The sequence below is a fragment of the Sylvia atricapilla genome, chromosome 8 (genome assembly GCF_009819655.1).
Source record: "Sylvia atricapilla isolate bSylAtr1 chromosome 8, bSylAtr1.pri, whole genome shotgun sequence".
Classification (NCBI taxonomy): domain Eukaryota; kingdom Metazoa; phylum Chordata; class Aves; order Passeriformes; family Sylviidae; genus Sylvia; species Sylvia atricapilla.
Genome location: NC_089147.1, coordinates 21,377,508 through 21,405,194, shown reverse-complemented (window position 1 = coordinate 21,405,194; position 27,687 = coordinate 21,377,508). Strand labels below are relative to the sequence as shown.

The following is a 27,687-nucleotide window of genomic DNA, read 5'->3' as shown; positions in this document are numbered from 1 at the left end:
GATACAAAATAGAGTAATTTTAAAGGATTAAAATACACCTTTAAAGTTTACCACCTTTGAGAAAGCTGGGGCAGGCTCTGTGTTTTGCTTCTATCTGTGATTTACTGGGTCCTATTCTCCGCTAGTCTTTCTGTAATTTGTCTGCTGGATCTGATTACCAGATGGCTAAAATAAATGTATTGTGTTCATTCATGGTAACAGAAGTTGTCTTTAAGGGCTCTGTCACGGCTTCACTATCTTTTCCTTTGTACCTACTCCTCCCTCTGTGAATTGATTAGATTTCAGAGCTAAGTTTCACATGAGGGTCGTTCTGCTGAATGCTGCATTGAAAAGCATATTATCTATTCTAGGAAGCACATACAGATGACCACAGGATATCAGAGACCTGTCCTAAAGCAACAACTGCCCAGTTCTGCCAAGAAAATAGATTGTTTGATAATCTCAGGACATGGATTTCCAGAATAAGTATCTGTCACTGACATACACTCTAATGCAACCCAAGAAATGGGTGACAGCTGGACAGCAAGAAGGAAATGAAAAGCAACATATGCACAGTGCAGAGTCAAGAAAGGTAACAAGCCTAAAGTGAAGATAGACAACAGCAGACAAACTAATGACTCAGAGCTACCCTCTACCTCAGGAGTGGTAATTGATCACTACATGGCTTCATTTAATCTGGTAAATCACTACAAAGCCACAAGTAAAGAGGCTAAATGAAAGCAAAGGACATAAGCACACTGTAGCATGAGAAACCATGCACAGTTGGTTCTACACTGCCTCCTCTCCTTCAGTAAAGTTACATATGCGATCTGTAATCTGAAGTGATAACTCTGTCCTAGAAATCTGAGTCGAGTCCATCCTTGAATACTTCTGCTACACATATGAACACAGTTCTTCACTCAAAACATCTCCTGTAATCATATATATCCCTAATCAGAATTTCAGATTGTAAATACATAATACCATTTATTAGCACTTCAATGTTATTTATTTATCCATTATCACTATCTCTATCCAATAATTCTCTGTCTCCTAGTAAAAGTTTGCATGTTGTAAAACAGCTTTTAATATATACAAAAATCAGTGAAGTGAATCGCCTAACTTAATCAATCACCTAGTGAATCACAAAATTTAAGTGATCAAACTGACTGAACACAAAAGAGTGACTGCAGAACTAAAATAAGAGGAATGCTTTATGCTAAAAAAATACAGACCTGTTTAGCACCTCACATAATATTTCACAGTTTTCCTGAAGCATGTCCACTAAGTTTAATTTTTCCAAATTGTACATTGGAAGCCTCATGGGGAATTATATACAGGCATGGGAAAATTTAAAAAAATCCAACCCCAAACTTAGTGCAGTAAAACTTTTGGGATTATTTGTCATTCTTCTCTATTTAAACTATATTCTTAGCCTCTCAAAAATTTTCAGCCAGCAGCAGTCATTCCCAAGCATGGCATTTGGAAAAGAAGGAGCTTGGAACACACGAAAAAAACAGCAAGAAAAAACTAGTAGACAATTACACCTACATATATTTTAACCACAGCATAAACACACGGTCATAACAGTGGGATGTACTTTCTTTGTACACTGAGAAGGTTGTAAGTACTTTTTGACAGTTATAAAGGGCCAGTCTTGGCCATACACAAGAATCAATAACAACCATGTAAAGCCTACAGCAGGGCACGCTAACTGGCTGTAGGAGACATTAACACTACCTAAAAGAAGTAAGTGTATTTTCAATGAACTTGTTCCTCCTGGATAATCAATTTTTTACACTTCTTGCCAGCTGTTCCCACATAGCTCAGGTAGCAGAATAGAAACAGCTGTCATACAGAATCCATATATTACACGCATGTTATGAGGTTTTAATCTGTCATAGATGTTCTGTGTTTGTTAATTTTGATCAGTCGTATCAACTTGAGAGCAAGATGAAAACAAATTGACCACTGCTATCCAGGCAAGACATGATCTACACAAATATATTTATCTGGCTTGATTCATTCTGGATGGTAAAAAAAGAATACCAATTGTGAATCTACTAATGCCCCATCCTCAAACACCCCTTTATTCCAGAAGCAAGATTTAATAATTAAAATCAGTTTGTCCCACCACTCACATTTAAGAGATTTGTCAAAATCATTGTTTCTGAAATATTGAGTTATAAGGTGCCACAGTAATTACTATGGAATAAATAGCAATTAAGATTGTTCACACAAATAAGCTCACTGTTTGCAGTGAATAATTATGCTAATAGTGTTTTTCTACATAATTTGTGCATCCTTCACAACAATTTACTAGAAAATGTGAAATGTAAATTTGATGCATTACTACAAAAGCTCTGAAAATATGTTTAGTTCTTATGATTTTCCCCATCAGTTTAAGTGAACATGCATTCTGTTACCATGAATGAACACACAACATACTTCTGCATTTGTACATCCAATTTTGAAGATAATAAGCCATGCTGAAATCAAAGCTGTCATTTTCATTCTCTGTCTTCCTATAAAATCATTTGAAACCACATTCAAGAGACATACTCATTGCTTAAACTTCAGGATACAGTAGCACAAACTTCAGAAATTTGAAAGAGGCTGAACTTACTGCTATATAATAAACTTTGGCCTTTTCCACCAACTTCCAGTTCTTCTCCAAATCAAGATGCTTTTCCTTCTTATAGCAATTAGCAGCAGCCAGGTTAGCTACGAGAGACCTGCAAGTGATTGAAGACCAAGTATTAGACCCTCTGTAGACAACAACACTGCAAATTTCTCACAATGAACATCATTTCGCAAAGATCCTAAAGAACATAAAAGCAATTAACAAAGAGCACCACAAGTCACATATACTTTATTTGATCCTTGCATAAAAACTAAATATTTTAGTTTAAATAATAGATTAAAAGCAATTTAAATCTCATATTAAATAATGTATTTTAAATCCAGCTACACAGTTTAGGTAATCTATCACTATTATATTGTTTAGGTGCCTTCATTTGCTTTGAATCAACCTTTGTTTCCTTCTGTGATCAACTCCCTCCAGATGGTTTAGCATCTGCAGATTTTCATTAGAACTCCTCTAGTATCCAAGACCTAAAGAAAAGTAGCTACTCCAGTTTATTTTCTGAAAACTATTTTTCCTCACTAGAAGCAAAAGGTTGATGGCTCTGTAAGCCTTGCCATTATAATTTTCCAATGAATAGTTCTATTATTTTAAAAGGGGCTTGGTTTGGGGTTTTTTTTTTCCCCATTAGGTTCATATTTTCCTTTAGCAAATAAAAAAGGGTCAAGTTGCTACTTTTAGATGATGAACTGTTAAAAAAAACTTTGGCTTAGCTGTAGATTACTGGAACACTACCAAAAACTCATTTGTACTTCCTTCTTTCTTAACAAGTTATAACACAAGCTGTGGGACACAACTTCCATTACACCAAGAACAAAAATACTTGTATCACATTGCTTCTGTTACATGCAAGATTCATTCTGTTTTAAATCATCCTCTTCACCCATTCCATTCAGCCTTATGAAACACACAAAACTTACAGACATACTCCTAAGAGGTCAGAAAAACACCTCCACCTCTCCACTCTGGCTACCATGACCAAATTCTTCTATGCAATTGTATTATGACGATGCTTAATAATACACAATATTTAGAGAAGGGGCATTGGAAAACAGATTATTTCCATGGTAGCATATAGAGCTTTAAATACAATTTTCAAAATTTAATAGTCAATGCATGCCCTTTTAACATTAACACATCACTATTTTGTGATACTTAAGTGCATTAGCCAGATAATTAATGTGTAATTACAGATACAGGATTTGGCTATTGAAAACTTTGGCCTTCTCAAGGGGCACACAATTGACATTGTATGCGTCATCCTCTTCCACACAAGTGCTACCATAACCCAGAGACAGCGGTGGGAGCAAACTGCTCATCTGCTTTCACCAAGGATATGCTTCTGCCTCCAGGCTCATTACCACCTTCGTTAGGAGGTAAGTGGGTGAGACATTTTTACTCAATAAAAAACAAACAGGAGATCAAAAGAAAACTCTTATGAACAACCAACTCTCCTAGTACGCTTCCTGACGTACTCATCACGGACAATCCTTGTGAGTTACACAGATCACAAATATAAAATCAAAATGAAGTTAGACCAACTTTATCTGAATATATCAAAATTACAGTTCTGTGTAATTTCATCCCATAAACAAACTTGGGGCTTCTCTCTTTAATTCTAAAAATCTAAATGCAATGAAAACTAACGTACATTTGGAATAGAGAAAAAAGAAAAAAAAAAAGGAGAAAAATTTATGAACAAATACACCAAGCCTCTGTAGCACTACATGTAACAGGGCAACAAGTTTCATTCTTTATGAGTATTATTAGTTCAATGACAAGAAAGCCACCGGAGAAACAAGTGAATCCAAGACAGACACATGCACATGTGCATGTGGGAATTTTCTGTAAATCAAACTTTAAAAGTAAATTAAATCTTTCGGTTTTGGCAAACCTTAAATATCCATCAAGGACATGACTTGAAAAAAAAATTCCTGTCTGTCTACGTATGCTGCTAAGTGAAAAGCAATTATGTTCCAGAAAACTGAGCAAAGACTTTCTATATGTTTCCTTTCACTTACCACATGCCCCTGAAGCTGTAAAGCTATCTCTGTGTGGCTACATCCAACTGTAGAGATGCTCTGCACATATGGGTAATAAAAGATTGCCACACTGACGACAGAGCACTGAACTTTTCCATATTAAAACTGTGAGTCTGACAGCACTAAGCTCAACATGTGGGGCACAGACTAGGTAGATATCTTTTCAATGAAATTGAAAATTGGAGACAGCCAGAGTGCTTCAATTGAAACAGCTTAATGGAGACACTGTGCATGTGGTTATTTCTAAGGAGAACACACAAATCAAAGTCATAGAGCATAAGTATTACTTTAGAGTTTAATCACATGTTATGATTTTCCTGAGAAGCTCTGAGAACACCAAGTGTATTAGTACTGCAAAACTAGAGAATTTAGGGTGGTAATCACACATCAGCTCAGAATCCTTTCCTGCAAAAAGCTAGACAGAGTTAGCAGAAGCAAAGAACATTCATATCAGGGCATCTGGAACATAAATATACACAGCCACTTCCTAGGAAAACCAGGAGTGCTACTACTCTGCTGCTCCAAAAGAGCTAAGAGAGCTGAAGAAGGAAGTTAGCACATATCTGAGCTGGGACCAGAGATTAATCAATAAATAGTGTTATCAACTGGGGCAGTCTTACCAATATGCTAAAAACAAACAAACAAAAAAAATCAGAGGGCAATTAAAGATTGAGAATAAACTTGCTCTCACAGGATGGACAATTGCACACTAAAGTCTTTAGCAGCAACCATCAGTGATTTTTTGCTCTCCCAAGAACATCAACTCCCTGCTGCTCTCAAGCATCGATTGAGAAGAAGCCACTGTCTAGTACTTGAGCAAATATTTGATATTAAGAAAAAAGAGTGGTTTATGTTAGCAAACCAAAAATACTGCTTATGAAGTCAAAGAAGTATTTGCAGATGTTCTTATGAACAAATTTACCTAAACTTTTAAATTCCATTGAGATGCAAGTGTTTTTCTTGAATTCATACTGTGTGTCTATTGACAGTCTGGACTTCAGTTTCCCATCCTGCTATCTAGAAAATGGTGATTGCTATGGGACAGATACACAGATACTATGTGACTGATGAGAAAGAATCACAGAGCAAAAAACATTTTTATTGCTTTTCTTCTCTTTGAAAAACTGAATATGGATCTTGGAGATGAAGGGGGAAGTCTGTAGACATAATTAGTGTCAAAACTCCAGATGAAGATGAATGAACTTCCTTCCTCCACAAAGTATGTACACTCATTCGTGAGAGTAAGACATTATGTACAACATTACATTGGGAGGGACAGGTTGATAAGCTGCAGGATGGGGCTGTCTATCATTCAGTGGATCTTCAACAGCCTGAATATTGGGCTGGCAGAAAACTTGAAGGTAAATGCAGTGTCATGCAATTATACCCAACAATACAGGCTGAATGTTGAGAGGATGCCACACAGTTTTCCAGAGAAGGACCTGGAGATGCTGGTGAGCCAGGCCTGGAACACGAGTCAGCAGTGCACTGCACAGAGAAGGTTAATCACATTCAGGTGTATACGAGCAAACATGCAGCCAGGAGAACAAAGGGAGGTTATAGGCTTTGTCTCCAGACCATATCTGGAGTTCTGTGTCCAGCTTTGAGCATTCCATCACAACACACTGACAGGACAGCCAGTCCTGCAGTGGGCCAGAATGATTATTAGGAGGCTGAAACACTTAACAAATGCAGAAAGGCTTGGGTGAACCTTAAGAACAGGTATCTAAGGGGAGAGCTTCCTGCTTTCTTCTAATAAATATCTCATGAAAGTTTACAGAGAGGATAAAGCCAGACTGTTCTTGAAGACAAAAAAGAACAAACGCAAGCTTGAAGAAGGAATACTGCAACTGGGTACAATCAAAATAATTTCTCCCAAGAAGAACAATGAAAAGTTTGAACAGTTTTCCCAGAGAGCTTGGGCAATCTCTATCCTTTGTGATATTCCAAATGCAAATGGACATGGCCATGGAAAACCTGATCTACCTTTGAAGCTGGTCCTGCCTTCTGCAGGGGTTTGTCTCAGATATCTGCTATAATAAATATTGTTCTGGAGTTCTACGTGTTATATGGAAAACACTTCTTCCTCTGACTCTCATTTCAACTCATGCTGCTGTCCACCACCTTTTCTAATTCTACCCAAAACATTCACCAATGTCTCTGGAAGTATGGCATGGACTTTAACTACTGGACTGCTATTTCACCTTAATAAATTCTACTAACTCCTGATACTGCTCTGAAAGGAAAAGAGTAGGTCCTTGGGACCAATGGCATTGAAAGTCACAGAGGGAAACAAAAAGGATAATGACAGATATTTTTATCTTATTCTGAGCCAAAAAAAATTCTTCAGGGTAACTGATATAATTTTCATTATTGATTCAGTATATAGTATCACAAAAATTAAATGCTGTCAGAAATCAGGGAGGCCTGATGTGTGCTGGGAACTTCTCAAAATTAAAGGCTAACCTGACTGGCTGGCTTTGAAACCTTTAAAAATTGTCAGAAGGTAATCAATCAGCAAAGAAGTAGAACAAAAGTTCAAGAGTTCTTGGTAGAGGGTGAAAGAAGAAAGCACAGGGCCATGGTCAACAAAAACAAATAGAAAAAAAAGCAAACGAAAATATGAAAGACAAATTCAGAAGAAATTTTTAAAATGTAGACATACAGAATTACAGGTACTAGAATTTCTAAGCAAGTGTAATAGCAAAAAAAAAAAAAGGCAAAAAAAAAAAAGGGCAAAAAAAAAAAGCTTTTTTTCTTGTATAAAATGAAATTTACCCTTTCAATCTGGCTATATGCTGTCAGCTATTCTTGCTAAACTCAGAATCACCTGAGGTATATTCCTTACTTGCCAATCAAGTATAAGCCTTATGTACCAGTCAGCTTGCACATAGGCTGCATGAACATGCTTTTTAACCAACTGCTGTCTTCCACGTATTTTCTCTCTCAGAGCAAGTGGAAGTTATCAAGTTCAGAAAGAAGTAGTAAATTATTACCTCACACTTTCTGGCCATAATACAACTGCTATTCTCTAAAAGCATATTAATACTGCCCAGCCCCAAAACTACAGCCTGGGCAGTCCTGTGTTGTCTGAAACCAGTGCTAACACTTTCATTCAAATCACAATTTTTCAAGGCTGGATACTCAAAGCAAATTAGGCCACATTGACTATGCCAACTGCATTTGTATTTCCAGAAAATATCAAAGGCCCCTCACCTGTTATCACTAGTGATGCAGGCAGCACAGGTTCCTGTTGGCTCTTCACTCTGCTCATAATAATGGGCATCCACATGAGCTTCCTCAGCCTTCTTCTTCAAGATCTCTCCAAATTTATCTTTGCCAATGCACCCGAAGAAAGTTGCAGCTTTGTGAGGTTTCTGAATCATCCACTGCAGATGGGCAGGAGGAAAAAAAACCCAACAAACAAACAAACAAAACACAAAACAAATATGAAGTTAACATATCTGCTATATTATTTTTGCCATTTTTTCTCTCCACCCACCATATTTAACTCTGAGCCTTCATTTTGGCTTATAGAACACTTGTATGCCTGAAGTACAAAATATCTTGTTCAACAAAGAAGGGAGGGTCAGCAAAGAAAACAAAATTTACTCTTAATGATCCCACTGAGCCTGTAACATCTAATGTAAAACCTAAATACATGTAGCTCATTATAAATAAAGTAGATTAGTACATTTTTACAAGGTATACAAAAAGAAGTTCCCTTGCTCAAAGGAGTTGCCTCTATACTTGCATTTATTCAAGCAACATATAGTATCTTCAAAGAAAATTTGTAGAAAATACAAAAGAAAAAATAGCCCACAAAACCCCACAAGCAAACATAATAAATAAAAAGAGACAGCACAGAAGAAAAGCAAGACAATTGAGAAACACAAGCAACATTATGCAACATTCATAAAATATATAAAAACTAAGTGGAACTGAAAATAACAATTTGTGCCTACCATTTAATTACATGCAAGAAGGAAATGTTCCTTCTTTACATTGTAAAACCACATATGAAACTATCTTATCTCCAACTTTACTAAAAGCAGTTCTGTCACTTGAATTGAAAAAAAAGAGAGTAGATGTACAATGTTGCTAAGGTGTCAGGTCATTCCATAAAGCTCCCCTTTTATTAATAAAAAAAAATGTATAATTCAGCTGTAAATATATTTTGTGTGCTAAGTTAAAAAATGGCATTTATCAGCAATGTGAAATCAAGCGTGAATCAAAAAAATAAATGTGAAGAAACAATCTCAGGCCCTACTCTGCTGGTGGTGACTCAGCCAACTGAAGTCATTATAATTCACTCTAATTACAGTCAGAAAGCTTATCCACTCAATCTGTAGTATGAATTAAAGGCTACAGCAATTTTCTGCTATACTAAAACCCTACTTATAATTGTTTCCTAATCAAGATTTAAATAAATGATAATGTCTCCATTACAAAGCAGCGTTAGTGGTAGCTGTGGGTTGTAGAAAGGTCAAGTAACTGAGTTGCAAATACATACTTAGTCACATCTTTATCACTACCAGCTCCAGAGAGAAGAGCAAGAAAGAAAAAACCCTGAACCTTTAGTCAGGTAAAGTCATTAATAATAAGACAATGGCGGACAAAAGCTGCAAGGTCTCTTTCTTGCAGCAATTTTGAATAAAGTTCAAGCAGAAAAAAGATTTTGTCATCAGATGGTGGCAGCATTAAATCTCTCATTCATTAATTGCATACACACTGCTTATCCATTTCACACCACTCTAATATAAATTAAGAAAACCTCTAATAAGAGAATTAATACATTTCATACAAGGATATCTATTATATCCTTGTATTTGACACACCTTTGCACATACATAATACACATTTGCACAGTGTTTATTTAGGATGTCTCAGAAACAATACTCCTTTATATTTGAGGTATGATTAAGTGGAACAGATTATTTAAAAAGATGAAAACTGCTGTGACCAACTGTAAGCAAATATGGAACATATTTCCACGCAGGTAAGAGCAGAAGTACCTGAAGCTTTGCGTCCCGTGCAAGCATGCTTTACTGTCACAAAGAACAAGAATTAATAGAGAGCACTATGAACAAAATTTATCGAAGAATCAAACCCAAAAAAATCTTCAAAAGACTTCAAACTGCACCTTAGGCTTACAACATTTTATCAAATAAGGCTGACAACATTTACAGCAGTAGTAGCTAATATTTCACATAGATGTCTGAAAAAAAGAATTTCCATTCAAGGATCATAATTTTTGGCTATTGGCACCAGCTCAGTTTGAATTCATATGTGATACATGCCATACATAAACTGTCACAATCCAGATTTTAAATTTAAGTCAAGTTATACTTGAAAATCAAAAGTCATGATCCAGACTTTCCTGAGATGAATCTCTGTATGTGGCGCAGACTACTTCTTCCATCAGCAGTTCTAGTCATATTCATGATTATTTAAGATACAAGTATTATATAGTGAGAGGATATTCCCACTGTACAGATGTTATTTTCCTTTGAGTCTATGAGTTCAGCAATACTGAGGAAGATGGGAAATTTTCCTTTTTAATTTGACCCAGAACTGGATTTTAATTTGAATAACCTGATATGAAAAAACAGGCTTCTCTGGGCTACTTCCCACACTGTTGTTATCAGTGACTCTTAGGCTAAAACGCTCTGAATGGGAATGGGAGTCATCACAAGCTGTTTATCATTGTGGCCAGCCATGCAGCATTACAGACAATATCATATGCAGGCCAATAACAAACTGCACACATAAATGCCAGGTATATGGTTATAGAAACTGAAAATTAGTTTTATAGATTTATGTGTAATACAAGATTTAATTGAATGAAAAAGACTCTAGACAGAAACAGAAAATGACCCAGCTCAGCAGGAATCAGCATAATGAGTTAATTATCCAGGGTTTGGCTAGGCAGAGAGGTAGCTACTAACAAACTGTATTGACAGTCTGGTCAGGAGAGGTTGGCACCTGGCCACACCATGCATCCTCACCAGCACCCAAGGGGATTTGAGGCTGCTAATGGACCAAAGACAGAAGTGTCAAAAGTAGGAACTTATCATGAAAGAACAAGACAGCCTCAGGAGTGGGATACCACACAGGAAACTCACAGAGTGGTTTATGAAATCTAATGTGTTTCTCCGCTCTAAAGTTTTCTTCTGTCAACACAGCTTGGACATCAGGTACACACAAGGACAGGTCCTGACCTTTTCAGTTAGCATAAACATCTGTGACAGAGAAAGGAGCTCAGGAAACAGAACACCTTTCAGACATTCTCTTGAATTAAACAGATTGCATTTTCCTCACATTTTTGTTGTATGCACTCTGATAAACACAAAGAAAACTTTAATTATTTTTTTAATATATTTATGCCTTGCTTTTAGCATAAATCTGTCTTAAAATTCAGCTGATTTCAAAATAAGCATAATCTAATATTAGGTTACCATACCTCTACAGACACATTTTTTCTTACGATCAAATACTGAGGCCAGCGTTTGCAAAAGAAGCCAGCACCCTGGCTGCTCCAAGACACACTAGAGGGTGACAAAATACTTCACTCCTTATTTTCAGGAGGCTAACTTGGGTTCACAGGAGCAGGACTATATGTTCATGTGGTTTTTATGATCAGAGTTGAAGAGGATGAACTCTCTGGCAAGCTTTAGCTATCAGAGAAATGTAAGAACCCTTGTGTTCCAGGGTGGGTGGTAACTGCAGAGAACAGCACCATCTTTTCTTGCAAGACATTGAGATGCCAAGAAAACATTGTAACAAGAAAAGCTTCTCAAGAGTTGTGACTGTGAGACTGCTTGGAGTGAACTATGTCCCACTCTTTCACATCCTCAGACTCGAAGATGTGGTACACCTATTTCCCACTTTTGTCTGATCAGAAAATGACTTTTGGAAACAACCTTTCTCCTGAGTTCCACAAGCACTCCTAGAAGCACTTCTGACTAGTCACTAGAAGTGACTTGACTTTGATTTGATACTCACTGCTGTCTTTTGAGAACCAATAGCCCCACCATTCCCCCGAAAAAGAAAAAGCCCTTTCACATTATGTGAAAGAAAACCAGTGACCTTATACAATTAGAGAAAGGGAAAGTTGTTAACTTTGAATTTCCTAGGCTTACACTATTTATCTTGAGAATGCCATGCTTCTGCCACAGGAGCAGAGTCCACTATCCCCTATACAACACTTTATCTACATTCAAAGCTTCTCCTTGCTGCTCCTGCAAAGTTCACTGTGGAGGAGGGCCCTACTGATTTGCCTCACTGTTTTCAGTAAAGACACTTTCCCTGCAAAAGGAGAGTTTTCTTCTGCTGAGTCTCAGTACAAATTACCAGAAAACTTAAAAGAACCCCATCCTACAGATGAATCTTATAGCAGCTCTATACCCTTCTATCTATAACAAAGATCCATCAGAAATTATTTCATTTTACTCCAACACTCTGCTTTGCTGTAAGTGCCACCATTAACTGGACAACACTCATAACTGGAACAAGGAGGCTGATGAAGACACTCACAACCACATTGTTCTCTGTCTGAGCCCCTGAATTAATTTTTTAAGTGGCAGCTAGTAGTGCATTTCCACATCTGTCAGTCATCTTAAACTAACAATGCCAAAGCATCCAAAGCTTTGCTTAGACTGACATACCTTCTGCACATAGGACTTTTCAGCTGTGGACTTGAATCCTAAATGCCCAGGAACTGACAACACAACAGGAAGCATTATGCCCCTTCACAGTGAAGGATCTTCAAAACTCATTAACACTGAATACAGACATCTGAAGTGTATCTGAAGTATGTTATTTGAAGCTGGACTCTTCTCTGCATGACCTGTCAAATCTGATCTTAGTTTAAATTGCAGTTCACAGAGGAGAGGACTCCAAGGAACTAAAATTAGCTGAGATTTAACATGCCTGCTGAAATCTAAACTAAACAATGTGAGCAAATACTCATGAAGTGCTCTTTTTAGTAAATCAAAACAGGATTGGAGCATCCCTTATTTTTATATTCTAAATTTTAGAATGAGTCCATATACTTTTTTAAAGATTTTACCTGTCTGTTGTGCCTCTCACCAATTGCATCCCTGTTATATCCAACCATCAATATACATACAGCCCATCAAATCCCAGTCAATTAAAACCCCTTTAAAATACTTTTAGGAATATTTTAGATGTTAAAGGAAATTAAATCACAACTCATCTTAGATGGCCATATAAAATGAGAAAACATAGGAGGATCAAAAAATAAAATTATATGTCTTAAAAACTCAAAAGCCTGATAATATGCAAAACAATGCTAAAAAAAAGACAGTACCACTGTTCCAATGAGCTCACTTATTTCTTGTGTATGATACAATACACCTAGGGCTCAAAAGGAATGCAGTAGTCTGTTACCATTACACATCCTATGTCATTTAAAATCCCTACTGCAGTGAGGTAACCCCAGCCAGCAGTTAAGCCTCCACCCAGCAACTCTCTCAATCCTCCCTCTTTGAGGGATAAAGGGGAAAATGAGAAGCGCAACAGTGAGAAAAAAAACACAAATCTCAAGAAGAAATTATGCAAAGCCATTCATTCACTACCTTCCATCAGCAGATTGATGCCCAGGCACTGTGTGAGCCCATGGCTACTTAGAAAAACATCCTCTCCCTTCCAGTTTTATTGCTGGCCATATTCTCTGTGGCCTGGATTATCTCTTTGGTCAGCTGTCCTGACTGTGTCCCTTCAAAACCTCTTTCCCTCTACACAGTCTACTTGCTGGGGGCAGCAGAGTGAAAAAAAAAAACAAAACAGAAAAGGCCTTGATGCTGTGCAAGCACTGTTCAGCAACAGCTAAAACATTGCTGTGTTAAATAACACTGTTTTGGTGACAAACCTAAAACACAGAACCATATAGGCTGGCTGCTATGAAAAATTAACTTCATCCCAAGCAGACCCAGTATACCTGACTCCAGAATCACTGTTATGAGACAACAGCAGCAAGACCCTGGGAAACAGATGAGTTCCTACAGTTTCTTCCAATACCTTTGCAGGTTTTTTCCTTTCTGTTGTTTTCATTGACGGATTTTTAAACACTTCGACAGCTATTATCACATAATGGTCATATAAGAAAAAATACGGGAAAAGGAAAAAATAAGCTTATCTTTATAAAAGCAGGCTTGTGCAAAGGAGCCCCATGTCCTGTACAGTAATTCTTCCACCATTAGCTGAAGCTGCCAAATCTTGCATGAGGAAGTGATATTGTTAAAATGCATGACAACACCCTCCAGCAACTTCCAGTCAAACGAGATAAAAGTGATAATACTTTTTAAAGGAAAAGAGTATTTAAAGCTTTGCACTGAGACCAATATCTAAATCTTTTCAGCATTTGGCTCAACATGTGTGATAAAAATCCCTGCACAGGAACATCTATTAGTTTTAACACAGTGCCACAAATGCCTTTTGCTACAGCTTTTCAAATGAAGATGCCTATTAAAATATCAATCATCCAGGAGCAGTACTTCATTCACTTCTACATTTAAAAACAATTGTAACAAACCAGCTCTTAAAAAAATTCTATAATCCAGATAACTATTTTCAGTGCTGCTATTCTTCTGTATTCCATTTCCTATTTATCATTGCTCTTCATCTGCTTGTTCACTGTTTTATTTTTAGTCTAGTTTGTAAGCTTCTTGCTGTACAAGGAAATACAAGCATATTTTCTTTAATTAAACATGTAGTAGCCATATTCCAAAGTTTCAATGAGACCAAAAGCAAGTGCTCTTTTTTACTGCACTCTTAAATAACACTTAATTCCAATGTACCTTACTCTATCATACTCTCATGCTGTATTTATGATGTTACAGTTCTGCCTCAAATACCTGAAGTGCTGCAGCCTCTCTTCTGAAGGCCCATTTCTGTTATCTGAGGCCAAAGGCAGAATGTCTCCTGCGAGACCTTACAAGGCACACAACAGAGACTCAGCTGGCCACGTGTCCTTTTCCCATCTGAAGGGCAGAACCTGAGACACCAACCACTTCCCCATTGTCTGATCTGATGTGTCACTCTCTGTCCTCCAACTTTGTGCATTCCCTTCCCAAAACCAGGCAAAAGATGACAGACCTACAGAACAGGACTGGTGACACCAGTTCTTCATCGCTGTCACAGATGACAGTTACTTGAAGGATATCACAACAGAAAGAATTCCAGATTTAATTGGGATTCTTCTGCAGTTGTTTCAGTGTATACAACTATTTATTAAAAAATTCACCAATATTGCAAAACTATGCATGGAATAAGGAGTAAAAGTATCTTTATCAGTAAAAGAAATCAAAAGATACCAATATTCTTCTTGAAGACTGGGTGTGAAATGAAGAAAAGTGGCAAATAAAGAACAACATGAAGTCTTGCTCCTCTCTGGTCAGAAGCAGAGGTGTACAGATGTAAATAAAAGGATAAAAACCCCCATGAAAATGGAACATCATACTCAGGTATAGTAAGACAGACTCACTGTGCAACTGTAAGGTACTGTTAACAACGCCTCAGCCTACTCCACTTGTAAAGAATTAGCGCTTCAAATAGATATAAAAAACTGATAAGCAATCTCAAAATACCTTAAAATTCTCCAGTGTAAACCACTGTATATGCATTTAGGTACTGCTCTGTAAGTGAAGCTCATGCTGTTGGAAAATGACATTTTCAGGATATTTCATGTATGATTTTGCATATCTGTAACAGTAAAACAAAACTTCCTTTCCAAAATCCATGCATATGTCAGCCACACTCCCCTGCTAAATGATGTGCAGTCTCAATGAATACACCCACACACAGAAAAGGACAGCAAAAAATCCACAAGTGGAAAGACTTCTTTCATTGTCTGGCAGCACAGAATTCACATAGCACAAACTGTAAACAGCTGCCTATCAGCTTCTATCAGCAACAGTATCAAAAACAGATGGCAAAGGTCAAGTCAAAGTTTATTGACAATGATGAACTTGGACAACCTCTATTAAATTACTTCTTCCTTTAAGGTGTATGTGATCAAAGCAGCAGAGAGATTTTCACTCAGTCACATAACAAGCTATTTGTTGAGATTGAAACATCTGGTCAATATCTTCTAACACTGCAATTTCATGCACAGTTAGCAATAGGGTACATTTCTTTTCTTCTTCTTACAGGGTCCATAAGGGTGGCACATATGGCTGATCATTTCATTCAAAAAGGTTTCAATTCCAGGCATTACACACAATTGTCTCTATGCTTTATAGTATTTTAAGTCTACCTACCATCGTTTTCCATCATCACTGCTGTCTGCTCTACTCTTTGCTATAAAAGCCCACAAATATGACAGAGCACTTAAAGCTTAACAGCTTTTGACTACTGGCGTTAGAAAGCAGTTAAGGCAAGGGAGTTTTTAAAGTGGCAGGTCTTCATCTATCTGTTGTCAAGAATTCCCAGTGCATTAAACTATTTACCAAAGCTCTCGTAACACAGATTATAATTTCTGTTGTAATAGCAAACCTTTCATTTTTAAGGTATCCCAGAGCAATTTGAAATCACCCTTTTTAATAATTTAAAAACTATTCTAAATTCTGCAAACACAACATACATCATATTTCAAGCAAACAAATGCTAATTAGAAAAATCTGATGAAACATAAATCCTGTTTCTCAATCTGAAACAGGAAAAAGACACAAAATGCTACCTACCCCAAATGCTAAAAAATGCTTGCCTTTAAAATTATGCATCTATGTTGCCACAGCAACAAGTACTGGATAATGTAAAATGTACTTCACCCTTCCATTTTTAAATCCCAATCTTTTTGGTCAAAAAATGAAGGAGGGCTAGTTGCAAGCCTGCTTGCATAAAGTACATTTCAAAGAATTTTCAGCTACTACTGAACAACCTTCATTTTTATTCAGCTAATGCTTGATTTCCACACCTTGTTCCAACAGTGACTGACTCCAAGCAGTATCTGACCAATAGAAGTTTACCCAGCAGTTGTAGGAAGACACCGATTCTAAATCTCTACCATAACGATGCACTGTGCCCAGATGTTGCACCAAAGGCACAATGGAGGTGTGGGCTGGGAAGAAAGTAGATAATAATCTCTAAGAGCAAAAAATCTACAAAATGCTTGAAAAGAGACATCCCTCAGAGATGTCACTGAAGATGCCTTATGAGCATGTTGACTTTTGGCACAATATCTCTTCAGGAGGTCTATTCTGAAGGAATGAAATACATAATCTAAATCTAACAACAGCAACAACAACAACAACAACAAAAAATCCGGATAGTCCACTAGAAACTGATGAGTTTCATGTAAATGTCAAGCTATGGCTTATAGGCAAGAGAGCTTCTTCACAGGTTGCAAACGTTAGCCTGTGTAAGTGTCTGTCACCCCACGCCAGGAAGACAGACAATTCACTCAGGAGAGCAACTAATTACATCACGTAGCACTAACAGCATTGGTGTACAAATTAAGTAATTAGCCAGATTCTAATTGGGTTTTTTAATAGAAGTTCAAAACAGGAAAGGTTTCAGGAGCTCTAAACAAATTCAGAACTGATGGAATTAGCACAACTGAATGGCAATATTTTTTAAAAGAAACAGAAAACCATCACACCCAGTAGCAAAGAATGCAAATTCAGCCTCAACTTTATTGTATATATCCAGTAAGGCTTATAGCATTGTGGTGGAGCGTTTCATCTAAACTGATGTGGAGTTTATTTCTTCCACAGTTACTAAACAAGCTTCCTCAAAAGAGATTAGGAGAAAAGAAGTTTAAAAAAATATTAAAATTTGGTATCTAACTTCAAGGCTTTCTCATAATGGACTAGGACATTTCTCTTGAATGACCAAGTCAAAACATTGGAAAGGTGATATTAGGCTTTGAGTCAATCCTTTAAGGAATTAGTATTTCAAGATTAGCCTCTCCTAATTGTTGTACCATATATTTCATCCACAGATGCACATGGAAATGCTCCCACTCCAAGGTTCAATATTCTTAAGGAATATTCCCTCTTCTAAGAAAGAAAAATGTGAATCAACTGCAAAATTTCTGCCTCAGGACAGGCAAACCCCAGATAAACCTCTGGATTCCTCATGTGTGACTTCCAACCACATTTAGTTGGAAATACTTCATGTCCACCAAATCTTTGACTGGAACACACCAGTCAGATTCTAGGGGAACACTGGGTCCACAGCGTGCATGTGAACAATGCTTTGGAGGAGAACTCATATGAGCTCTCACAAAATAATAAAACTGCTATAGTATTCCCACAAGGAAGTGCTCCCTCAAAATGAGAATCTTTTGTTACTGAAGCAAATCCATTACGCTCACTGCTAGGTGTACAAACATGGATGTCTCTAACAGTTCAGAAAAGAGCAAGAAACTTTGGATAAAGAATACACTGTCAGATTTCTAAATTACCTTTAAACTTTTTATTCCCGTATCAGCTAGATACAAAATCAAGACAGGATATAAACTGCATAACCCCTTTCTTATTGTTTCTTGCTGCACTAACATCAGGAAGTCTGCACAATGGCTCCAGGAGAAACAACATGGAAATTTTGTAGCCCAGTGCTCAGAACTTCTTCAGGCTCTTCTGGCAGATACTTCTGCCAAACACTGAGGGGAGACATGGTATGTGGCTCCTCCACTGCAGTTAATGTTGGCCATACACATAAATAGATGGAGCTTTATTCTAGTCACCAATAACTGAATGGCAAAAACCTTCTTTTAAAACTGTTTCTTAAGCATATAAATGCAATATTTTATCTGTTCCAATCACAAGAATCTCTTTTTGCAGGTTTTGTTCATAATGTCTTTAGATTTGCTGCAGCGATACAAGCAATTCCTTTACCAAATTAATTTAAGAATTCACAAACTGAAAAACATCCCATTCTGATTCCCAAGATACATTAAACAATAGGAAAATAGAATTATTTATTAAAGCTTTTGACTTCTTTTAAATGGACGTATTTCTCCCCTCACGGTAGTTTTTATATTTAATTGTAACAAATCTATTTTTTAAAATTATTTTAACTAAATGTATTATGGAAGTCACATATAATCATTTTCAGTTGAAAGCAGCGCTTGACACTACCTGGATTTCTTGGCACATAGCTCAAACACTCCAGTAAGTTGAAATAATTTTCACAGAACAGATAATTTAGTTGCCAACTCCTGTGTACTTCTGAAAAAGAACTGCAAATTGCTCTTAAATTTGTTTTTTTCCTGAATTCAATCACTGCTAAGGCACTTGACACTTGACTCCCACGATCAGCTCCGCCTCAGCACTGAACTCCAAAACCTAATCTGGCAGGAGTAGAAGGCAAAGGAAAGCTTACATTTACTAGAATGCTGGTTTTCATTTAAAAAAGTGTCAAGTTTTTTGCCATTGGCATAAAAAAAATTCCCCACAGCATCGTACCTGATGAACTTCATATTATCTTTTGTACAATGGAACTATTTTATTCACATCTAAAATCAAAATCAACAACAAAAAGAAAAACACTGAGAAGATGCTTTGCTAGCAACTGTACATTACTGATCCAGTAACCCTAACCCTAACTCAATTCTTTGAGTCAGGTGTATTCTGAAGTTACCAACTTCCTTTTCCAATTTCTTCTGAGCATCTGGAAAGCCCTGACTCACTCAGGATCTCAATTAGTCCAGTTTTACACTGACATCTTATGATACTATTGGCCACTGATCCTTGAACTATAGGCAAGAACAGCACGTTTCTGAAAATGTGTTTATTTCTTTCCCCCATTTCGCAAATTTGGACATTTTTGGGGGGCGAAGGAGTGATTGGTATTTTGGAATGCACGCTATTGATGAAGATTGTAGTTTAAGGGTGAAATGTAGATCCACAACTTAATTTCAAAAGGCAAGAGTTGGAAAGGGCTGCCATACAAGAAAAAACACACCCAAACAAAAAAACCCCCAAACCCTAACTGTACATGTGTTAATTAATTTGGATCTATAATTAGCTATTATTACTCTGGTATTTTGTATCATTTTCTGTACAGCACAAAGTATATTATAGTGAAAGTTCATAAGTATAATTGTATTTAATTTCATATCCATGGAAAACAAAAATTGAGGGATAAGTATCTTGAGATACTTCCCTTCTCAGAAAGACAAAAACTGCAACATCATTTAAGGATTCCTTCTGGAGTTCTCTTGATCTTATCATTACTGTTAGCTGCCATACTAATAGTAATTACATCATTAAATTATTTCCCATGGATAACAACTTGTAATTCCATGTATTTATCCTCTTCTGAGGAAGACAGTAGATTAGAAGGCTGTCAAAATTATAACCTGACATAAAATGCAAATTCTCTTTTTTTAAAAGCACGCAAGATTTGGAAATGCTTCTTAAAACAGAAGCACCAAACTAGCAACAAGCACGGAATGGATGATTCAGGCAGCCCATGTACAAAAAAATGATAATGCATTAGAAGATATGACTCAACAGCAGCCAAAAAAAAATCTATCTAAACTTCATTAAGAGGAGAATCTGGCAATAAATCAAATGAAAGATAAAGACAAGCATCAATATTGAAATCTACCAGCTATCATGAACATAAAACAGTCCCCTTTATGCAAAATCAAACAAATAATTATAAAAAGGTTAACTCATTAATCCCTATTTTTCATTTTCCAGAACAAATCCCTATCCATTTCAGATACTTTTAACCTAAAAGCCTATTTTCTGCTCATACTTATTTTGATGGAATGTGATTGATATCAGTGGGATTATACCAGTAAGGATTAAAAGATAATTTGGTCCTGTTATCTTAATTCTGTCGGTAAATTGTTAGTTGTTCTACATAGTGTACTACTATTCAGAATTAAGTCCTCAGGATGGAAATACATTGCTCTATTAGTTGGCTGTGAGGGCATTAATTAGTAACCATAAAGCAATTTGAAACTGAATAGACCAGATCAATGCCAGATGCTGGTATGAAAATTCTGCCTCTACATATGATTTCAAAGGCAGCATCACCACTTTTTTATTTCTAAGAAAATACAAACACATTTCTTTTTTACCACTTGAGGTACAAAAACTAATTAAATCAAAGCAATTTAATATAAAAAAGAACGAGCCGAAATTAAGTTAGACCATCCAGATATTAACAAAAACTATTTCTGCAGATCCATTATTTTACAACATTGAAAGCATCCATCCCTTTAGTGACACGACATAACACACACTCTGAAAAATGCCATATTAATAAAAACAATAGAACAATGTGATTTTGAGACAGTCTAAAAGGACTGGAAAACTTGTTACCAAAAGCTAAAAGCCCCCCATGACTGGCCAGCAGCAGCAGTGGCCAGTGACAGCAGATATCCAGGTTTATAGAGCATTTCTAGACTCACAGTTTATTTTAACACATATCAGTGTGCACAGCAGTGCCCTATGGATAGATAGGATGAGATGACCAGGTTCCCTCTCTAGGGCCTCACTCTGAAGGGATGTATGGGCTGTGTGCTGTCACCTCACCACATCATGGGACCAGGGACTAGTTACTATCACCACACTGCTTCTGTTTCTACAATCATTATTTACCCGTTCTTCTGCCATTTTTAATTTTACTGCTACTTTCCAGGAAAACAAATGCAGCTGTCACAAAAGGACAGGCTGGTTTTTATGAGATCAAAATCTGTTGTGTGCTGGTTTTCACATTAAATGAAATTTCAGAGGAGTATGACCACCATTACCAGCTTCTCAGAGGGCCTGACAACAATTTACATTTAAATTTAGTCTACTAAGTCGAATATTTCTAGTGATGAAATGCAACATTGTAATGAAAAGTCTTCATTCTTCAGACCTTTCCAGTTGTCTCCTGGAAGTGCACGTCCACTAGATTTTTGCTATACAAATAAATTCCAGGGAGCAGACAAGAATTTCCTCAGGCCACTTTTATTTCTACAGACCACTTAACAAGCCGCTGATTTCTTTCAGATCACTAAAAGGATCACTTGATCCTACCATGGACAAACACAAGGCAAATACAAAATAACATCCTCCTTCAAAGGGTAAATTAGAAATTAAGCCAAATTCAGCGACTTCAAGTTGGTATCTTCAATAGCTGCTCCTATTCCACCACCACTCCCAAACCAATAGAAAGTTACAAAGGAAACAATTAGCTTACAGCTGACCTTTGTTGAAACACCGTGTGCCATGCCTGGTGTGTCTAAATCCAGATTTATTTACTCTTATGTTGCTTCCCCAAACAGCAGAAATAATTGCCAAAGTAAAGATTCCCTCTTGATTTAGAGATACTAAAAGCTCACCCTTTAGAGCAGCATTTTTGATGACTTGTCTCTCAACAACTCAGCTCCAGCCCCAGCATACTGTTTTCTAGAACTTCTTACATGAGCCAAAATAAACACTTGATTTTTTCCAAATTTTATCTGTTAAAATTCCAGTCTAATCCAGTATTTTAACATTTTGGAAAGGTTAGGATGACAAATGTAGGAAAACAATGCTGTTACAGTCATTCCTGCAATTAAATGACTTACAGCATTAATCATGTCAACTTTTCCTTTTTTTCCTCTGCTAAAAGCCAAAAGTAGAATTCTTAAGTCAAGAAATTGTATCCAATTTCCTTGCTAATCTATTATCCATTTTAACAATTGCTCAAGCCAGAACAAAAGACAGGAATGTTAAAAAATGAGAGCTAGAGGTACGACAAATCTTGGACTGTTTCAGAATGAGGTTTTAAAAAGACAGCTCTAATAGTACTGTAGGTTCCACGTTCAGAAGATACTAACATAGGGAGCTGTAAAAATCCTTTTTACCCTGACCTTACCAGAACACATCTAGGCAACTCCCAGTGTTACAATAAGCTAACCTTCCACTTCCTCTGAGAATAACAAAACCAAAGCAAACCTCCAACAAAAAACCAAACAAACCAAAACAAACCTTAACACTGATACAGAAGTCTAAGCTTACTGCACAAATGCTTTGGACTCCTTAAAAACCAAAACAAACACAGAAAAGCTCTTGAATTGTTACTAATCCGTCTGTCCATATCAAGCCAGTCTGCACATACCACATGTAGGATTAGCAGATTGCATTCCTGCACACTGAGGAAGAACTGAAAACTGAGAAAAGACATTTCAGGCAGAATTCTGCAGCACATCAATGAATTATGACAACTGGCAGTGTGCAGTGATAGATCTCACATAGAGAGCATTAGTAACTTCTATCAAGTACATAGACATCAGCTGATTTATGGAATTCAGACTCTAACACTGCACGTGAAATTTCAAAGAGAAAAATCCTGAGTTTTGCTGAGATGGAAACTATCTTAAAATAAAAAAAACCCAGTTATAACTACAGCATATGGCTGAGCATTATATTAATTCAATATTTTGTCACTTTAACAGCATAAATACATCTCAAGATGTACCTTCTTTATTGTAAAGCTATACTCAGCTATTGTACAATCACCTCATTGTAGCAGGGGATTACTTCTTACTCACAAGTGTGTCACCCGAAGACCACGCTGACTTTATCAATTTCCCCTGTAAAAACTCTACTTTTCTGTCTAGGAGAGTACACCACCCCAAAACTTCGTACCATAGCTACTTGCAAAACAATTGTAAATTTTTCTACCTTGAACAACCTATTATTTTAAGTAAAGGTCTCCTTGAACTGTACTAATGAAACAAATTTACCTGGAAGAGAACCAAGCTCTTGTTACTATTACATGAATAAAATTTGTTCAGTCAATCACAATAAATTGTTCCCAGGTATGCCTATAAAAGAGTTCTGCTTTCATCAAGACACATAAAATCTTCAGCATCCCCCTAGAAATTTAAATGAAAGATGAGCACTGGGAAGCCATTATAAAGCAATTTTCCTTCGTATGTTTTGTACCAAACTCCAGTGAAACCCTAAAATTTGGTTCAGAAAAGATGTTAGGTAATAAAGTACTTAAACATTCATTACACTGTTGCATACCAAAAAGAAAAGAGATCCTGCGTATTTGAAACTGACTAAAATATTCACCTAAACCAAGCAATAAATCCTCTACATACAAATAGTATTATATTTATTGTGCTATTTATTGTGTTCTGAAGACAATAGAGATGGAATTGCACCCAGTATTTGGAAAAGAAAATTACTTCATGTTGAATATCCAGAAGAATTTTTTCACTGAAAGGATTATTAAGCATTGGAATGGGCCGCCCTGGGAGGTAGCGATGTCACCATCCCTGGAGGTATTCAAGAAACAATGTGGCAATTAGAGCTACGGTATGGTATAGTTGTTGCGGTGGTGTTGGGTCAAAGGCTGGACTCAATCTGTAGGTCTTGTTCAACCTTAATGATTCAATGATTCTAAATATGCAGTCTGAGATCCGGATCACTCAGTGAACCCCTCTACACAAACACTAATAGAAGCTACAGTTCTGTTACAATCAATCTACAAATTGCAGGGGTTTACTACCTATCGAGAAAAGAAAAAATTTTCTAGCCAGTCTATCTACAAATCCATTTTCTGTTTCAGATCATGCTGCACTCAAGAAGGCATTCATAATTATTTTCAGATATTATTTAAAGTAACAGATGCATGGCAGAGAGAACAGGTTACAAAATTTCCAGAACAGCCAAAAAAACTGGATTAGTTTGTGTTTGATAGTGGGGCTTAATATAGAGACAAACAAGAAAAAAAGAATCCAACTACCCATAACTATCTGACTCAACATACAGAGAATAGGAAAAAACCAAGCACAACGCTATTAATTACTATTCTTCTACTGCTCTACTATTAACACCAAGTAGAGCAGCAGAAGGGGTTTGAACCTCAGTGATTCTCTTAATTAAAGTTCCTAAGTATTTTTGTGAGTTACTCTTCATGAGGTTACTATAAGCAAGTTAGATGACAAAATGGCTAGCAGAAACAAGTCAGATTTTTCTTTGTGAGCAACCTTCCAAACAAATATCATTTCAGCTTATTGAATTGCACAAATAAAATATGCTCCTTTTGCGTCTCATGGAACCAGCAACCAGCACTTTTGTCATCCTATACATTTGCCATACTTGTACAAATATCCAAATTTAATTGATCTCCTAATAGTTCTGCCTTGGCAAATCAAGAGGTTTCAACACAGTATAAAATGAACTACTGTATCATCCTAATAGGTTTTTTTTTCCTTTGAGTCTAATGATCACATTTCAGTAACCAATGAAACAAACACAGCTTAATTCATTCCTTTACTACCTTGGGAAGTTATTCTTCTCTTGACATTCTGGCACAGCTCCCATTAATGTTAATGGAAGTTATGCATGTTCATAACGGTGACAATGAACTCTTTCCATTACACAGTGTAGAGTCTGCAGACAAGTGGGAAGATGCTTTGATAATAAACTGCATTTCCCAGCTCTAAGACAGAAAAGCCCTATGCTTCAGCTATTGAGTCACAGCAGAGAACAGCTCTAAGTGGGGATAGTCATCGTAATCACTGGGAACTACTTCTGTTTCATTATTCTGAACAGCTTAACTCTTTCATTTGAGAGCCATAAAGAGGAGTGCTGAAGAGCAAGAATTTTGTCTTAACTTCAGGCTTTCTAAATATGATAGCTTAAATTTAAGGCATTAGAGAGTGTCCAAAGAAGGGCTACAAAGACAGTGAAGGGCCTTGCGGTGAAGCTGTATGAGGATCAGCTGAGGTCACTTGGTCTGTTCAGCCAGGACAAGAGGAGACCTCACTGCAGTTACAGCTTCCTTGTGAGGGGAAGAGGAGGGGCAGACACTGATCTCTGCTCTGTGCTGGCAGTGACAGGGCCCAAGGGAATGGCCTGAAGTTGTCAGGGAGGTTTAGGCTGGATATTAGAAAAAGCTTCTTCACATGTAGGGTTATCAGGCACTGCAACAGCTCCCCAGGGAGGTGGTCACAGCACCAGCCTGACAGAACAAAAAGTGTTTGGACAATGCTTTCAGGCACATGGTGGGACTCTTAGGGGTGTCCTGTGCAGGGTCAGGAGCTGGACTTTGATGATCCTTGTGGCTTCCTTTCAATTTAGGATATTCTGTGATTCTATGAACTTTGAACGTATTAAGAAAACACAACTTGTAACTTTGAAGATTAGGAAAAAATCATATGATGGGATAAAAAAGAGAATACATTCATGTGGATGGATTTGCAGCTCTGAGAAACAAACCTCAAGTGCAGAATAAGATCTTGAGGAAGAAATACAAGTGTAACTGGCAAGAAAGAAGCTGCAGTAGTTAATGTATGAAGAGAAGTCTGTGTAGATGTAGATGACATAATGTTCTAGAAACAAAATTAATTAGATTTAAGAGTCTGACAATGAATTTAATTTGGCTAATGGAAGCTTACCTGCAACTACACCTTTTTTTTTTTTTAACTGCAATTTGTGCCGTCATTTTGTCCATTTATTATTTCTTTAATCTGAAATACTGACGAGAGTAAAGCGAAGTTATAGCTCAGGTGAAAAACTGTGTGTTTAGGTTTCTCAATTTTAATTTTTCAGAATAAATTATTCCTAAAAGGTTTTTAAGTACTTCATAAAAACTGTGATACCCATGTTCAATTTTACAGCTACACTTAGTATAATCTAAACTCATGGTATTTTTAACACACTGAATAAAAGACTGGATTGTTTCAGCCACAAAAGAAAAGTTTCTTTGAAAGACTGCCAGAAATACTTTCATAGCTGATATGTAGCTGACACATTAACCTGCTAAATGTTTGTGGAAGTACTAATGACTAAGCAAGGAATATCAAAGAGAGTGAATAAAAGAACAAACAGCTGCCAGCACTTGGCATTCCATTCTGCTATCATAGCTCCTATGATTGGCAAAGGAAGTTACACCTACTTTATAATAATAATACTACATTTGGCAAAGACTTCTAGATGGAAGTATTCCAGCCCTCACTTTTCCAAAAGGTGTTGCATGATTCATTAGAAAGATCAAAATAAAACATACTACTACTGTAACTGCAGTACTGAAGGGAATTATAAAATTAATGCATCCAGATCAGCAGTATGCTAAGATACATAATCAGTATTATTTTGACACTGATAAACATTTTACTATCACCTGATTTTGATAGCACTGAAAGCATTCAGTTTAAATATATATTAATGGCCAACTGACCTGGTGCTGAACATTTTACTGAAGAATAGCTTTTTTTATATTATCCCACCCTGAGAGTCCAATTTTAAATAATCTGTTCTACATTAGTAATAATAGGAAAAATTAAAATTTCAGTGGACTATCTAATGAAAAAATGTGAAAACGAACATATAAAAGCTACTTGCAGCTTTCAATATCCCCCCAAAGATCCCAAGTAGCACAAAAAGCAAGTTGGATTTTATACCTTACTTTTATTATTGGTCTAGTAAGTGCTCAGTAAAAAAAGAACCCTGTCTGTGATGATCAATTTTCATAATGTATGTTAATTTTACCCAATCTGCTTATCTTGATCATATAATTTCCTACACTTTCAAAAGCTAATAATTTCAATTAATAATAATTGTAAATAATAATGAGATTTTTAAAAAACCACTGATTTCAGAATATATTGTTGGAAACCTGTAGCTTACAGAATCATTATTATGATGATGACAGGAAGTGTCATCATAAATCAGAAAAAAATGAGACAAATATTGACCTTAAATCCATTTGGGTTACCAAAAAATCTAATCTATCAGCCATAAGCAATTTAACAGACTAGGCCAATATAAGTACACTTCATATAAAATGTAAATGCTCAACTAATACAAGGAGTTTGTTTTCAGTAGGTGAATGTAAACACTACTGTCCACATAAAAAAATTAGAATTTAGAGTTTTGAATTTAACAATTATTACTTTCAAAATCTGAAAACATTATAGTTAAAAACGCTGTCAGAAAATTCACAAAACATTGCTTCCTAAATGCTTTTTTGTGGAATTTATACTGTGAATGAGCATTCAGAAATACTGTCTTCAGTGTCTTTGTCTGACTTAAGATATAAATAGAATCACAA

The 27,687-nt window shown here is 36.5% G+C and overlaps 1 protein-coding gene across 2 annotated transcripts in view; it reads right to left on the bottom strand.

Annotated features, from left to right (window-relative positions):
• ADK (adenosine kinase) overlaps nt 1-27,687 on the bottom strand; it is a 273,346-nt gene that overhangs the window by 142,796 nt on the left and 102,863 nt on the right. For both annotated transcript variants that reach the window (XM_066324073.1, XM_066324072.1), the window contains exons 5-6: nt 7,882-8,054; nt 2,606-2,714 (exon numbers count right to left, since the gene is read on the bottom strand). In XM_066324073.1, the coding sequence (XP_066180170.1) occupies nt 2,606-2,714; nt 7,882-8,054 (282 nt within the window). The remainder of the gene's footprint in view (nt 1-2,605; nt 2,715-7,881; nt 8,055-27,687) is intronic.